This window comes from Zea mays, chromosome 2 (genome assembly GCF_902167145.1).
Source record: "Zea mays cultivar B73 chromosome 2, Zm-B73-REFERENCE-NAM-5.0, whole genome shotgun sequence".
NCBI classification, from domain to species: Eukaryota; Viridiplantae; Streptophyta; class Magnoliopsida; order Poales; family Poaceae; genus Zea; species Zea mays.
In genome coordinates, this window is record NC_050097.1 from 189,523,873 (window position 1) to 189,540,142 (window position 16,270).

Sequence of the window (16,270 nt, forward strand, 5' to 3'; positions counted from 1 at the left end):
CGCTGCAGAACCGCGCGTACAGCGGTGCCTCCCACGGCCGGAGACTCGTGCACTGGACCACCACAATTCTTGTCGAAATGCTTAGGTTCCGATTCGTCTTTACCTAGAATTATCAGTTGTTTTTAACCATTTAAAAGTGTTCCGAGTGATTCTAGACTATATCCCACCTGAAGCGGACACCGCTAGTTTCTTGTCCACATAGCCAGGCATGCCTGGCCGCCCTGGAGACACGGACACCACGAGCAACCCTGATGTCACGGCTTCGCTCAAAGAAGCCGCCCATTTGGCGTAGCATCACAAGATCTAGTCATCCAAAAGGCGATGCAGAATTGCAGATGCAGCTACAGCTCTCTCCACAACAACAACAACAACAACAACAACAACAACAACAACACTTGGGAGCAGCTGAAACGAACCTGAACAGCTTATATATACACAGCGTTCTACCTTTACACATTTGCAGCTTCAGGCTGCAAGACCTAGCTAGCTTATACTTACAACGAATTGAATGGTACAATACAATGGTAGGAAAGGTTAACATCATCGTATTGCTACTGTCAGCAGCGTCTCGAGCCACCGCCTTGAGCTGAGAGCGCGAAGCCGCCACGGTCGTACATGCGCTGGATCTCTTCCCGGTACCCGCTGAGGGACCTGCGAGGCAGGGCCGGCGTCAGCTCCACCACGTCCCCCATGCTCAGCTTCCGGTTCGGGTCGCATATAGGCTCGCGGTTCACCCGCGGCCGCAGATCCTCCTTCACGGGGATGCTGTAGGGGCTCCATCTCGAGCTGTTGGCGCCGACACGGTCCATGAGATCCATTACCGTTGAGTCTGCCGGGAATTCTTGGACAGACATCTGAAACGGCACCACAGACCTTATCAGATATGGCTGGAACCGAACATAAACACGCGATGGGCGAGCCATGTGTGCAACCAGTCAGAGCTGGGGCTAAACCTTGTCGTGCTCCAGGAGGATGACGAACAGCGGTCCGTCGTGGTTGCACTGGCGGGTATACGAGTAAGGGCAGTCCTCTGAGTGCAGGGGGAACGGGCACGGTGGCCTCGCGCTCGCGGCGTCGCCACTGCCTAGGGAGGAGGCGGTCCGTTCTTTGTCCATCGCTTCGCATTGCCATGTGAGGACCCACCTCGCCCATTCCACCATCTGGAGCACGAACGAGTGCCTGCAGGTGCGGCCTTCCTTGTACCTCCAGTGCGCGGCGAATCCGTACTCGGCCTGCAGGTGCATCTCCTTCGTGCGGATCTGGACCTCCAACGGGTGGACACCTTCGCCCATGACGACGGTGTGCAGCGACCGGTACCTACAGCGAGCAAATGAGTGCACGAGGTCCTGCAGGAGCGATGATGAATGGGGGTCTACTTGAATTGCTTCTTGGCTTACCCATTTAGTTTTGGACGTGATATGTAGTCCTTGAACCGACCAGTAACTCGAGGCCACAGTCTATGGACGACACAGAGGGCTTCGTAGCAATCTTCTTCGTTGTCAACCACAAGACGCAGGCCATGTATATCGTGGATCTCCTCCATTGCCAAGTTCTTCCTGACGATTTTACCAGATTGAGTTAGCATAGAAGAATGTTTTAACTACCGATCATTGCAAAAAGGATGGTTATGGCATACTTCAGCATCTTGGAGTGGATACTGTACACGCTCTTGTGCCTCCCGGAAAGGTTGTGGTACGAGACACCAGCGTCCCTCAGACCTTTATCCAGTTTATCCACAGCAGATGTGATTAGCTCTTCGTCGAAGGATTCTGTAAGTTTGGATGACAGCTCCCTGTGCTCTTCCGGATTCAAATACTTGAAACAAAGATTCTCCAGCTGCTCTTTCCAGCTAGCAATCCCTAGTCGGTTAGCTAAAGGCACGAAAATCTCCCTTGTCTCCTTAGCGAATCTTTGCTGTTTGACCCAAGGCAAAGCTTCTAAGGTCTTCATGTTATGCAGGCGATCTGCAAGCTTTATTAGAACGGCACGTGCATCTGCCATTGCAAGTAGCATTGTATGCAAGCGATCCGCTTCAACCGTCCTGCTTGCTGTGTCGTTATCGCGGGCAAGTTTGCTGAGGTGGCTCAGCTTGGAAACCTGAACAGGTCAGACAAAAACCATAAGGGCAATGGAGCTAGCAAGAGAATGGGACAGCTTTAGAATCATTATTATGGATAACACCAAATAGAAGTGAATTTCCAAAATAGACATGTCAAACAGAAGAATGCAGGCAACCGAAAACATATTTATAAAGTATATTACAAGTTGTGGTTGTGGAGAGAAACAAAGAACTATTAAGAATACACAATGTGACACAATTGTCAACTCATACTATATTGCATAAGTCACACATTGGGTTGATCCAAATGGATAATTTTTCATTAGTACAAGTTAAATGAAAGCACCACATGATCATTGACTTATGGGGTGTTTGATTTCTAGGGACTAATTTTTAGTCCCTCAATTTTATTCCATTTTAGTCCCTAAATTGCTAAATACGTCTGTTTTAGTTTCTGTATTTGTCAATTTAAGAACTAAAATGAATAAAATGGAGGGACTAGAAAGTAGTCCTTAGAAACCAAACACCCCCTTGGACCTTGTTAGGTTTGAAGTTGATTGAGAGAGATTGGAGGGGATTTAATCCCCTCCTATTCAAATTTAAATAGAAGCGGATTTAATCCCCTCCAATCTCCTCAAATAACGGCAGTTGATTCAGCCAACAACTAGATAATACACAGAGGAAATAACAGTATTTTCCAATCCCACTAAAAACACTCAAGATCTAAGGAAAAAGGAACGCATACCCCTTCCACGAGATCGGCAACCCCAGCACCAAAAATATGGAATATGTGATCATAGTCAATGAATGAATCATCAATGGAGTCGTGCAGAAGCCCAGCCGAGACAACTGTTGCATTTGCGCCAATCTTGGCGAGTAGCACAGCTGTCTCCACACAATGTTGCAGGTATGGATCACCACTCGCCCGCATCTAATCACAGAACAAAAGCAGAAACAAGATTCAGTAACTAATGCACAGACTATTCAGGAACGAGCGATTCAGCTAGAGGTTGGAATTTTTTATTTACCTGGCCACGGTGAGCCTTCTCGGCCTCCAAGAAGGCCCTCACGACCAGCTCCTCGTGGAAGATGCGGTGGCAATCCTGGGCACTGGTGAGCAGCTCTCGAGCATATGGCTCGCAGGCAGGGCCAGCCTCCAAGAGGTTCTCGTCGAGCTCGAACGCGAGCTCGCCCGCACCGACCTCCGGGCGAGGGCTGGTGGGCGGCGCGTAGTCAACGCAGGAGCCGAGCGCGTTGCGCACGAAACCAGCGAAGAGGCGTTCGCGGTCTCGGGCGGCGAGCCAAGAAGCCGGCGGGCTCCGGGATGGTGAAGAGGAGGACAGCCCCTGGAACACCGACACGGGGCTGTGGTGGTGGTGCGGGTCCCGCCACTTGAGCGGTGAAGACGAGTGCGAGTGCGAGTAGGGGTACCCGCCCCCGCCGGCGGCGGCGCTCAGGTCGTCGGATCTATCGTGCCACAGCGCGCCGAGGTCGTCATGAGCCGGGTTGCGGGGTGGTGCGGCCGCAGCTGCCGGCGAGGAGAAGAGGCAAGACAGGCCGCCGCCGCCGCCGCCGGAGGGCAAGCGGTGCGAGGCAGCGGGCGGCAGGAGCGCAGCGGTGGTGCACGGCGACGAGCCGCGGGAGGTCGGGTCGAACTCCGAAGAGTAGACCGCGCCCGGCGGACTGGTGTACAGGGAAATTGCGGGCAACGACATCGCCGGAATCGGGGATGCCTCTGACGCGCTCGAACTGAAACTGAATTCCGCGGCGAAACCAGACGGGATTGACGTCGAAGGCAGCACAGAATCTGATGCCCAGATTTGATCTCAGTAGGTGGAGTCGACGAATTAATCGGACAAAAAAATGTGTAGTAATTAGGCGGTGGAAACAGCTGAAATCAAATCTGCAGATTACACGAATTCAATGCCGAAAGTGAGCTCGGTGCGATCAAGCAGGAGGAATTTGGTGGGGAGGGCGAGGAGAAAGCTGGGAAATGGGGAAACCTGTTTTCCCTCGCGAATTAAATTAGGTTGCGTCCAGTCTGCTACTGCGTGTGCGTGAAGAGAACGAATTTGGGACCCTCCGCGCTAATTATGGGAAAGCGGCTGGCATCCAATATCTCGAAACCGCCCGGAATCTTCTATCGTGTTGCCGGAGTTTTGGCCGTTAACTAGTTTTGTTTTTGCTGGTCCTGTCAGCTTTAGCGAAAGATTCAAGTATTGGTGGTGAGAGTGTTGTATGGAAACGAAGAATCCTAATCTTAATCATTTATACTCTTATTAAATTCTAAGCCCGTGAAAGCTCTATATATCATAATCTTAGACTTCTATCTTATATGTGTATATATATGTTCTACTGTTTTTATCTATTGTATTAGCAATAACAGACGGGATATCGTAACGGCTGATGACGCGTTTTATTCTATAGAAGATTATAAACTTTAGCACCGAAAAGATCCAAACGAGAGTGCTAAAAGTGAAGTGGTAGTTATTAATGGTTTAGCTCCATCAAGATGTGTTAAAGCGAGCCAAGGTAAGAAAAAACATCTCCTACCATCCTCACCCCACACTCTCTCTTTCTCCCATCCTATATTAATTAGGGATATCACGTGATAAATTTTGACACTATCCATATGCATGTGTTAAATTTTAGCAGAGCTAAAGTTTAGCGCATGAGATCCAAACAAGTTTTAAAACTAGCCTCACGAGTGAATGCTTGGAGCATATATGAAATTACTCTCAAAGTTTGTTTAGGAGGGCTCCCAAACCGGTTTTGACTTCGTGCAAGAGCCTTCTATATGGTGCCAAAAAACAACTCCCAACGAAGAGTACTTAGAAGTCGAAACCACTTGGAAGAAGCTAGTGCCAAAAAATGGCTCTGGCGGCTCCTTCCTCACTCCCGGCCATGTACCCGCCGATGTGGTTTTGTGCCATCCTTTTGCATTCTCACTCAGTATAGACGCTCCAACAGGTGGTCCGATCCAACATGATACATCAGACTCACATGTTTCTGTTAGATAAAAAAACAGCTAAAATATACATTGGAGAGGGGGAATCAAACTCACGCGGCCTCGTACTAGAGGCGAACGTCCACTGGCTACGATCGGCTACAGTTGGGCTCTTGTTTGTGTGTATCCAATAGCCAATAGATATTGTAAATATGTAAATTGTTGGATGTTTCAAAAAAATGTACCGATCCGTTTAGCACGATCCATTTAATCATCTATACCGTTTAGCGTCCGTCGCTGTGGCCCAATCAATGGTGAAACTTCTATTAGCATTGTCAGCTAGACGCCCAATCGGCTAAACAATTTTTTACAGATTTGGGTAATGACATCTATGGTGGTCTTACTGCGACTACTTTTACAGATTACTGTGACTACTTTACGCCTAAAGTCATTGGACAAACCGAGACATGTCCTTTCTAAATAAAATTTGCCGTATGCAAAACCTTATTCATTCACGTCCCTCTGGCCACAGCTAATCACCCTCGATATGATGTCAATACGCCATTATCATACCGATAAAAGCAATACAAAAGCAAAATGCTCCTACAATAATAATTAAAAAACTTTCTAGAAGGTGCTACAGCTGCCCGACTAGCTCTAGATATTGTGGAGTGGAGTGGCGTGGAGTGGAGTGGCGTGGCGGCCATTTTTCTAATCAGTTCTTCTTCCTGCACACTCCCGACAAGCTCCTATAAAAAGCCCTGGAGATTCGGCCGGCAAAATTTTCGAGGCAACGTATTATCTTAGGGGGTGTTTGGTTAGAGGGACTAAAGATTAGTCTCTAATTTTTAGTCTCATTTAGTCCCTTTTTTGCCAAACACTAGGACTAAAATATGGACTAAAATGATTTAGTCTTTAGTCCTTCACATAGGTGCTAAAAGAGACTAAAAGCCCACATGAGTGTATTTCAAGGGCATTTGGGTCTTGTGGACAATGTATTTAATGACTTTAGAATCTATTTAGTCCCTATAACCAAACAAGTAGGGACTAAAGTTTAATTCTATGACTAAAGTTTAGTCGTAAGACTAATTGAAACCAAACATGTCCTTAATTATGCCCATTGCTCACACGTGCACTTTGTACGTTCGTGAGCAATATAACGATACCGCTAGTTTTTTTCACTTACCTTCTATCTATAATATTAAAGCAGAGCGGAAGGAGGTAAATAAAAAAATTACCGACTATATACATAACCATATAAAATACTTCTTATTGAAACATTTTTATGATATGACTATGGCCCTGTTTGGGAGAGCTTCACTTCAAGAATTTCAATTTTGTTCGAACTTCTTCAACACAAACAGGTCCAGCTCCACGAGCTTTAGTTTTAAAAAAAATCGAAACTAGAGGCCCGTTTCATGAAATTCATGAAGCTCCTTAGAGGGTGCTTCAAAAACACTGTTTATATATTTCCTCATGAAACTGTACGAAAATTACCCACCATGCCACTGGTTACACATAATACAACTTCCGTTCTCTCTAGCGACAACCCACTAATTATCAAGGGTAATCAAGGAAACCCACACAAATCAATTGTACTATAGAAGTTGGAGTCCATATATAAACCAAACGCTCCTGGAACTCACCTTAACAATTTGTTGGAACTGTTTTATAGTGAAACTGGAAAACGAAAGCTAAAGTTTTTGAAGTGAAGCTCTCCCAAACAGGGCCTATATTTAAAACGAGAGAAGAAATGAGATAAAACTTCATTTAAAAAGAGAGTAGTTACCAACTTTGTATACGACAGTACGAGAACCGTAGCGCGTTGCGCGCGCTCCAGGACCGGACACGTCCGGTGGCACCACGTGTCCAAGGGACCAGGCGCCAGGTGGCTGCTGCCGAGTGCCGTGCCGTGTCGTCTCGCCTCGCGCCAGCAGCTAGCACAAAACGTGCACGTACCACGTATACGGGGAAAACGTGTGCGAAATACCCGTGCACGATGTGTGTGTGTGGAGGGGGGGGGGGGGGGGGGGGGGGGGGGGGGGGGGGGGGGGGGTGGGGGTGGGGTGGGGGGGAGTACTGTGATGGCTCAGTTTCAGTTTAGCTTGCCGTGCGTCTGTGTACGCGTGATCAACTTTTTTTACCATTTCCGTTGAATTTTGTTTGTGTTTACTCGATTACGATGGCATAGACGTATACTACTGAATTACTGATGGCCCCACCGTATCAGTAGTAGACCGCTACAGGAAAAGACAGCTCGGCATGCTTCATATACCTCTTGAGAAAAAAGTATATTATGCATATGACCTCTCTCTCTATATCTCTACAACTATTAAGAACCTATTGTAGACTGCCCCCGCCTCTACACCCGCCCGCCCGCAATCCCGCGAACCGCCCTCCCGCCCGCAATCCCGCCGCGCCCGCCCGCAACCCCGCACGCCGCCAACCCCGCCGCGACCAATCCCACCCGCATGCCCGCCCGCACCTCAAGCACCACGAATCCCGCGTCTCCCCCGCCGCGGAACCCGCCTCCACCCGCACCCCGCCTGCGGAGCCGCTCCCCACCTCCGCCCGCCCGCCCGCCCGACCTCCGGAAACCCCGCCGCGCTTCCAACCGCCTCCTCAAACCACGCCGCAAACCCCGCCGCACACAGCTTCGCCTCCGCCGCACACAGCTTCACTTCCACCGCACAGATCTGCGTGTTCGGGGCCTTCTCGCCGCCGACGACCATGGCGCACCCCGCCTGCGGAGCCGCTCCCCACCTCCGCCCGCCCGCCCGACCGACCTCCGGAAACCCCGCCGCGCTTCCAACCGCCTCCTCAAACCACGCCGCAAACCCCGCCGCACACAGCTTCGCCTCCGTCGCACACAACTTCACTTCCACCGCACAGATCTGCGTGTTCGGGGCCTTCTCGCCGCCGGCGACCATGGCGTACGGCGACCACGTCACCACCTTTGAGGACTCCGAGAAGGAGAGCGAGTACGGCTATGTCCGCAAGGTCCGCGCCTCCCCCTTCCTCTCCCGCCCGCATCGCTTGCGCCTAGATCCCGCTGCTCGGTTTCGCGCGATCTATAGTGGGCGTGGGCTGCACGCCCGTGTGCATTCTGGTCGTCCACTACGCTCGCGAGAGCAACCCTAGGTCTCGCTCCTCCCTCTGTAGCTGTCGCCGCCCTGCCTCACCCCCTTCCGCACGAGCCGTAGCCGGCCCCTCACCGCTCGTGCAACCCCCCTGCTCCTCCGTCCGCAGCGCGCGCGCCACCGGCTATGCGCCGATGTCGAAGGTGGTGGGAGCAGAGCGATGTGACGCCGTGCTTGGCTGCTAGCCAACCAGCGCCTCCGTTTCCCTGCCTCCACCCGGGTCTCCACGCCGCTGCCGTCAGAAGACACCAGCGCCTCCATCCCCCTCCCTCCCTTCACCCGCTCTCCACGACCTCAAACAAAGGCAGAAAGGGTGCAGCCGCGACATGGAGCCCGGTCGCATCCCATGGAGGGCCGGTCTCCAATGGATCCATGGCTTGAAGGTGTCATCACCTCTCGAGGATTCAAGATATGAGGCACTAAATCGGCGGAGAGGTCAGTGGCGCTAGATCTGCCTGTTTCCAGCCCCCCTCTCGCGCCGGATCCATGGCTCTTCTCCCTCCCCTCTCTCCCTTCTCCTTCCTTGTATGTCCGAGTTGCATAGGTGGGGGCTCCACCATAGAAAAGCTATCCTTTCCCTCTTTAGTTATTTTTGGGGTAATGCTTGCAGTTGCTATCCGACGAGTTTCTTGAATTAGCTTGTGAAATGACGTTGTTTCAGCTGTTGATTTTAGCAGGCTCTTTGAGTTTCTATTGCCAGTGCACCCATGTCCAATTGTCCAAGTTCAACAGGATCTTCAGGAAGCCCAAGGAGCAGCCCAACTCCAATGCCTTGATCACTCTAGACAAGTTAAATGAGGTTCATTTTATATAAACTATAAATATACATGTTGTCTTGTGCCAAATGCTTGCAGGTTCTGTAGTGTGCCTCATGTTGCCCAGTCGAGTATGGGGATGACAGATGCATCCCATTCTCTTGTCCAGCTCTTCTGGCTCTGAAAGAACTTGGAGCTATTTTGAAGGGGTAAGATTCTAACTCCAAGTTATATTATTAATACATATCACTTGTTATTTCAGATTTTTCATTTATGAAGTATCAACAAACTTAGATTTGCATTTGCATTTTTATCTCTACTACACCTTAAGGGCACAACGAGGGCGTCCACAGGCATCACCGTGCCCTCGCGCGCGTCTTCCTTCCCCGCATCCGACATACCGCACGCGCCAGCCATCGCCGCCGGGAATTCCGCCCGCCAGCCCGCGCCCGAACTCATGTGCCTCAGTTTTGGTCAAGTGAAGACAATGATCTTGGTGTGTGATACCTGCCTTTGAGTTTTCATATGTTACCTGCTGCTAACATTACAGTATAACATATCAAATCCATAATAAAGATAATATCATCATCATGACAAAGAAAACAGGTTCCCTTATCTGGACTAGAGTCTATACTGGTTGTTTATGATGCATAGATGTAGAGCTGTCATAATATGGCTGGAATATGTAAATGTGGTAGTGTCATATGGGCATAGATTCGAATATGTTTTTTGGTAGTGTACATGGCTGGATCTCTTTGTTGTTGCTGCTATGCTCTGTACTGCCTAGGTCTGATTAATATGACTAACTTATATGCAGATATGTTGTCAAGGTGTTAATACAGTTTGCATTGTTTCTTCATTAGGTACTTTTAGTTGAAGGGTGGTTGATGTATATTATGTTCTGCACGGGTAGTGGGACCTGTCTTTATTACATTGAAGGCTCATAAACCATTTTATCTTGTCTGAATAGCTACTGAGTTTTAACCACTGTGTTAGATTGAGTGCACCATTGTGTTGTTTGTACGGCCTTAAGCCCATAACTACCTCATCACCAATCTGTGTCTAATTTAGATGGATTTTGTTGAAAGCATCTTTCATGAACCGGTTGCAAGAAAATGTACTAGATTTAATAAAGATTCACTAAACTAGATTCCTTAGTGCAACAAGCATGCCATTTTGTGATTTAGCCTTGATTTGTTTTTTCGTCGAGTCCGCAGGAACATCGCCTCCACAACGAAGGCACGTCACGGTAGCAGTACCTTGCATGGGCGTCGGTGCGGTTCTCATCTAGACAGCCATAAGGTTAGTACCGAGCTCCCTTTTTACCTCCTCCCTCTCCTCTACCTCCTCTCCGCCTAGCGTTCCAAGACATCCGTCTATGGTTCGTCTTTCTTTGTCTTCCTCTTTCCTACAGATCCAATTTCCTCACTCATGTCGGGTGCTGTCCACAGACGATTAGATCTGTTTTATTCACTCACGTTGGGTGTCTTCCTAGGTTCGTTCTCATGTCGTTTGTGACCTAGATCGTGTGGAGGCGTTGGTGGGTGCAAGTTTGTATGTGTGGTGTTGCTACGGTTTTGGACCCCTTCTTGATAGGTTGATTTGTGTCTCTCATGCAAAATTGAGGAGAATGATGTTTCCTAATTATAGATAGGTTTAGAACTTTTATTTTCTGGAAAAGTAGTTAAGGAGATTTTCTTATGTGTACTTTGGTTCATAAATCCAAGAGAGCACTTGACTAGAATATGATCTGGAATTTCAGGTAAAGGTACACCCTACCTTCTATCAGGACTAGAATCTTAGGAGAAAAGGTACCAGACATCAGGATCGAAGCTCTAGACCACAGTGCTGACAAGTGGTGAATAAAAACTGCATAACCAAAGGTTAAAAGAGACTGGACAATCTTGCAGAGGATAAACACAATAGAATGCATTATTGCCGATTACAGATTAGCAGCATATTCTACCGCCAATATACGCACTACCCTTGAGTCCCCAATCCCCAGCACAAGCTTGATTCTGTTCCACTTTTATCACCAATAGATGTTATCAGTACTTACCGATTAAATTCACATCCTTTGATATCTGAACGTTTTTGCATTTCTATTGTGCATTCAAAGGAGCAACTATGTGTCCGGTCACTGCTATGTAAATAGCTTTATGGGTGACTGTATAGGCTGTACAATTTTTCATAACGACATGATCTGTTCGAGGGACTTCGACCTAGGTAGTATCTGAATGTAGATTCCTTTTTGAGGTGGACTTAAACTAAATTTAAGCAGAATTGGTTTGTACCAGACTACAATTCATTGTTAGTACAATTTAAAGATAGGAAATATGAACTATGTAGTAAATTGTATAATGCTTTTTTATATTCTCACTACTTGATTGAATGGGTGATGTACAAATTTATTTGGTGTTCAGCCTGAGGTGTTTATAAACATCTAATATATTATTATCTTTAGGCGCATAACATGTAGTGTAAAGAAATTCTAAACGCACATGATCTCCATTGGTAAAGATGAAATCATTCTAACATATTGTTCGCCACAAAGAGATTCTCTCACCCTAAATTCGTGGATAACTTCATAACTCTAAATATATCATGTCTTGTGTTGATAACATTGCAAAGCCTTCTCTATGCAAAAATTTGCTTTTCTTTACTGAACCGGCAATAATCGATACCCATGTTTCTATAGAATAAGAGATCAGCAGCACTTTATCTGTCTTGCTAAAGATTAGTTTCGTGCCACCCTGCATATTGTGCCATCTTGTTGGATCCTTTATCAGCAAGAACATTTTTTTTGTTTCTATTTCACTCTTAACACCATGAGCCTTTATCTGCAAGAAACTCTTTCATTTCTGCTTCGCTCTAACGCTGCACCTTTTGCCTTTTCAGGTTGCTTGGAAGATCTTGCAATCAGCTCCACCATCCCTCACTTCCCTTCCACCTCTGTCATGTAGTCTTCAGCAATCATGCCCTGTGAGTGCTCCTGCTGATCATCCAGTAAAAAAGTTTAAATGTCATTCCCTTGGACACAGCTTGCCTGGTTCCTGCCCATGTGTGTGTTTTTGTACCAGCGGTCATGTACAAGGACTATCATTTTCCCTCTTGGTGTAGTCATAATCACTTCGATTGTTTGTTTCCTTACAACATTTATTCATACCTAATGCCTCAAAATAATGCTATCCCAAAGACTTTGGTTTCTTGAACCATTCTGTAGTTTTTGTCTCACTACTTGTATCTGTGTTTATATCTTTATTATTCTACCTGTTTCAAACTATTAGTCCATCTGTCGGCGTCTCGAGACCGGGGGGTCCCTAAGGCCGACGAGTGAGTGTGTCGCGTGCCCCAGCCCAGATGGGTCGAGCGCATGGGCGAGCGCGAAGGGGGGAAGCGAGGTGGCCGGAGACGGGCGTGAGAGAGGTGGAAATCCCGCGGCGTTCGTGTTTGTCCCGCGCCCAGGTCGGGTGCGCTTGCAGTAGGGGGTTACAAGCGTCCACGCGGGTGAGGGAAGCGAGCGGCCCCAAGAGAGCGTCTGCCCCGTCCTCGTCCCCGCGCGGCCAACCTTCTCTAAGAAGGCCCTGGTCCTTCCTTTTATAGGCGTAAGGAGAGGATCCAGGTGTACAATGGGGGTGTAGCAGAGTGCTACGTGTCTAGCGGGGGAGAGCTAGCGCCCTAAGTACATGCCAATGTGGCAGCCGGAGAGATCTTGGCACCCTGCTGGTGTGATGTCGTGGCTGTCGGAGGAGCAATGGAGCCTGGCGGAGGGACAACTGTCGGAGCGGTTGAGTCCTTGCTGACGTCCCCCTGCTTCCGTAAGGGAGCTGAGAGCCGCCGTCGTCACAGGGCTAGCGGGGCGCCATCATTGCCTATCTGGCGGAGCTAGCCAGATGGGACACCGGTCTTGTTCTCTGTGGCCCGAGTCGGCTCGGGGTAGAGTGATGATGGCGCTTCCTATGGACGTGGCGGGCCTGTGCCTTAGGTCGGGCGACGTGGAGGCTCCTCCGAAGCCGAGGTCGAGTCTGTCTTCCATGGCCGAGGCCGAGCCTGAGCTCCTGGGTCGGGCGAGGCGGAGGTTGTTCGGCAGAGGCCAGGGCGGAGTCCGAGCCCTGGGGTCGGGCGAAGCGGAGTTCGTCGTCTTCTGGGGCTGAGCCCGAGTCCGAGCTTTGGGTCGGGCGGAGCGGAGTTCGCCGTCTTCCGGGGCCTTAGCCCGTGTCCGAGCCCTGGGTCGGGCGGAGCGGAGTTCGCCGTCTTCCGGGGCTTTAGCCCGAGTCCGAGCCCTGGGTCGGGTGGAGCGGAGTTCGCCGTCTTCCGGGGCCTTAGCCCGAGTCCGAGCCATGGGTCGGGCGGAGCGGAGTTCACCGTCTTCCAGGGCCTTAGCCCGAGTCCGAGCCCTGGGTCGGGCGGAGCGGAGTTCGCCGTCTTCCGGGGCTGAGCCCGAGTCTGAGCCCTGGGTCGGGCGGAGCTTCCTATGGCGCCTTTGGCAAGGCCTGACTGCCTGTCAGTCTCACTCTGTCAAGTGGCACTGCAGTCGGAGTGGCGCAGGCGGCGCTGTCCTTCTGTCAGACCAGACAGTGGAGCGGCGAAGTGACGGTGGTCACTTCGGCTCTGCCGGAGGGCGCGTGTCAGGATAAAGGTGTCAGGCCACCTTTGCGTTAAATGCTCCTGCGACTCGGTCGGTCGGCGCAGCGATTTAGTCAGGGCTGCTTCTTAGCGAAGGCAAGGCCTCGGGTGAGCCGGAGATGTGTCCGCCATTAAAAGGGGGGCCTCGGGTGAGACGGAAACCCCTCGGGGTCGGCTGCCCTTGCCCGAGGCTAGGCTCGGGCGAGGCGTGATCGAGTCGCTCGTATGGACTGATCCCTGACTTAATCGCACCCATCAGGCCTCTGCAACTTTATGCTGATGGGGGTTACCAGCTGAGAATTAGGCGTCTTGAGGGTACCCCTAATTATGGTCCCCGACAGTAGCCCCCGAGCCTCGAAAGGAGTGTTAGCACTCGCTTGGAGGCTTTCGTCGCACTTTTTTTGCAAGGGGACCAGCCTTTCTCGGTTGCATTTTGTTCCGGTGGGTGCGCGCGAGCGCACCCGCTGGGTGTAGCCCCCGAGGCCTCGGAGGAGTGGTTTCACTCCTTCGAGGTCTTAATGCCTTGCGTAATGCTTCGGCCGGTCTGGTTGTTCCCTCATGCGAGCAGGCCGTAGCCCGGGTGCACGGTCGGGGCCCAAGTTCTCGGGCTGGTATGTTGACGCTGTCAACGGTTTGGCCGGAGCCGGGTTTGCGAGAGCAGCCCCCGAGCCTCTGCACAGAGCGAGAGGGCGATCAGGGACAGACTCGGCTTTTTTACATACGCCCCTACGTCGCCTTTCCGCAAGGAGGAGGGGGGAGAGCGCCATGTTACCCTCGATGGGCACCGAACATGGTGTCTCCGGTGAGCTGCAAGCGGGTAATCCGAATGGACGTCCGTGCCCCGTTCGTTGGGGGTCGGCTAGGGGCCCAGAGGCACGCCTAAAAGTACCTGCGGGTGATCTGCCGGACCCAGTCCCCTGGCGACGGGGTCCGAGGGCTCGATGCCTCCCTCCGATGGGATTTCGTTACAAGATCGTTCCCGCTGGTCTCAGAAATGTCCTAGGGTACCTCGGGAGCGCAGCCCGAGCCTTGGTTATGTATCGAACGTACCCCTGGTCATCCCTCGCTCGGCGTTTGAGGCGACTGTGAACCCTTCGGGGGCCAGCCTTCGAACCCCTGATCAGTAATGGGCGCGGAGCCCGAGTAGCCTGAGGCGGCCGTGGAACCCTTCGGGGGGCCGGCCTTCGAACCTCTGACCAGTAGTGGGTGTCGGGCCCACGCGATCTGAGGCAGCTGTTGAACCCTTCGGGGGGCTAGCCTTCGAACCTCTGATCAGTAAGGAGGCTCGGAGCCTGGTTCCTTCACGGGGAAGGATCCCTTTCAGGGTATCCCCCTTTCCCGGTCCCTGTCGCAAGAGATAGAGAAAAGAGGAAAAAGGGAAAAGGATACGAAACCGAACGACGCGGCGTACCTTTTCCGGCGCGGTTGTTTCGGCGAAGGCGAAGCGTCGCCCGTTGCTCCTGCCAGAAGTGCCGCTTGTCCAGTCGCGGAGTTAATGCGACGGGGCGAGTAGTTGGCGGGGTTGCCGTTGCGCGTGCGCGAGCCGTTCGAGGAGCGACCGTTTCACTTCGCGTTTTTGAATCCCGCGTCCGGTCCGGGCGGAACGTTGGAACCGTCTTCGCCTTGGTCTTTATATACCCCGGAGAGGGTCCGGTGACGGTTCTTTGCTCCGCTTCCTGCCTGCCCCTTAGGTTTTCGCAACCCGAGAGATCTAGCCAGAGAAGAGAGAACCGCCCTTCCTGCCCTTCGCGCTGCCATCCCCTTTAGCTTGGTGATGGCTGAGCGGGTGACCATCATTCCGCCGCGTGATCCATGGCCCCTTTCCACGGTGACGGCGAGCGACCTAGAAGATCTGGTCGGCGAGGGTTTGCTCCGTCCCCTCACCGATAAGCAGCGACCGGAATGGATTCCTCCCGCGGGTGAAGCCGCTCCGTCCCCACCGCCGGGGTACATCGTGAGCTTTGTCTCCTTCCACGAGCGGGGATTCGGCGCGCCGGCGGGCCGCTTCATGCGGGCGATCCTGTACCACTATGGGGTGGAGTTGCATAATCTCACCCCCAACTCCATCTCGTAGGCCGCCATCTTCGTTGCGGTGTGTGAGGGGTACTTGGGGATCGCCCCCCATTGGGATTTGTGGACCCATTTCTTTTGCGCGGAGCTTTTCGCCTCGCCGACGGGGGAGAGGAAAGTCCGTGCAGCGGTGCGGGCCGGCGGCTGTACCCTTCTGCTGAGGCAGTCGCGGGCGTCGCTGTATATTCCCGCCATCCTTGCGTCCTCGAACAAGGGGTGGCAGCGCCGGTGGTTCTACCTCCGGAACGACGGCGAGTTGCTCCCGCCGTTCTCCCAGCGAGTAATCTCCGCTGCCACCGACGCCTGGCGCCACGGGACCCCGCACGAGAGGCAGAAGAACCTCGAGCCACTCCTCCAGACCTTGGAGGCGTTGCGGGAAGGGGGACTCACCGTTGCGGGAGTGATTGTCACCATCCACCGTCGGAGGGTGCTTCCCTTGGCGGAGCGGCGTCTGTCGCTTTGGGAGATGACCCCAGAGGCCGACTGGGAGGGCTCGCGGATGTCCCCTGATCCTCTTCCCTTCGACGCCCTCCAATGGCGGGTGTCGGCTGCGATGGGGAAGCCGGACTCCCACGCCTTCTCCCAGCTTCGGATGCGCCCCGACCAGGGGTGCGTGACTCTGGTGAGTGTTCGCTCCTTCCTTCTTCATACATCGGGTTGCTCCTGGCTCTTA

The 16,270-nt window shown here is 51.7% G+C and overlaps 1 protein-coding gene across 2 annotated transcripts; it reads right to left on the reverse strand.

The window, feature by feature from the left end:
• Nucleotides 1–399: 399 nt before the first annotated feature.
• On the reverse strand, nt 400–4,312 carry LOC109944053 (probable GTP diphosphokinase RSH3, chloroplastic). Of its 2 annotated transcripts, XM_020548507.3 has the most exons (7): nt 4,063–4,194; nt 3,088–3,962; nt 2,805–2,990; nt 1,637–2,097; nt 1,398–1,556; nt 954–1,317; nt 400–854 (listed from the first exon to the last, which is right to left on the reverse strand). In XM_020548507.3, exons 2-7 carry the CDS (start codon nt 3,772–3,774, stop codon nt 558–560), a joined length of 2,154 nt encoding a protein of 717 aa, XP_020404096.1. In that variant the 5' UTR covers nt 3,775–3,962; nt 4,063–4,194; the 3' UTR covers nt 400–557. The 2 variants fall into 2 exon arrangements, with proteins under 2 accessions (XP_020404096.1, XP_023157442.1); XM_023301674.2 differs by having other exon boundaries at nt 3,088–4,312.
• Between the last annotated feature and the right edge of the window lie 11,958 nt (nt 4,313–16,270).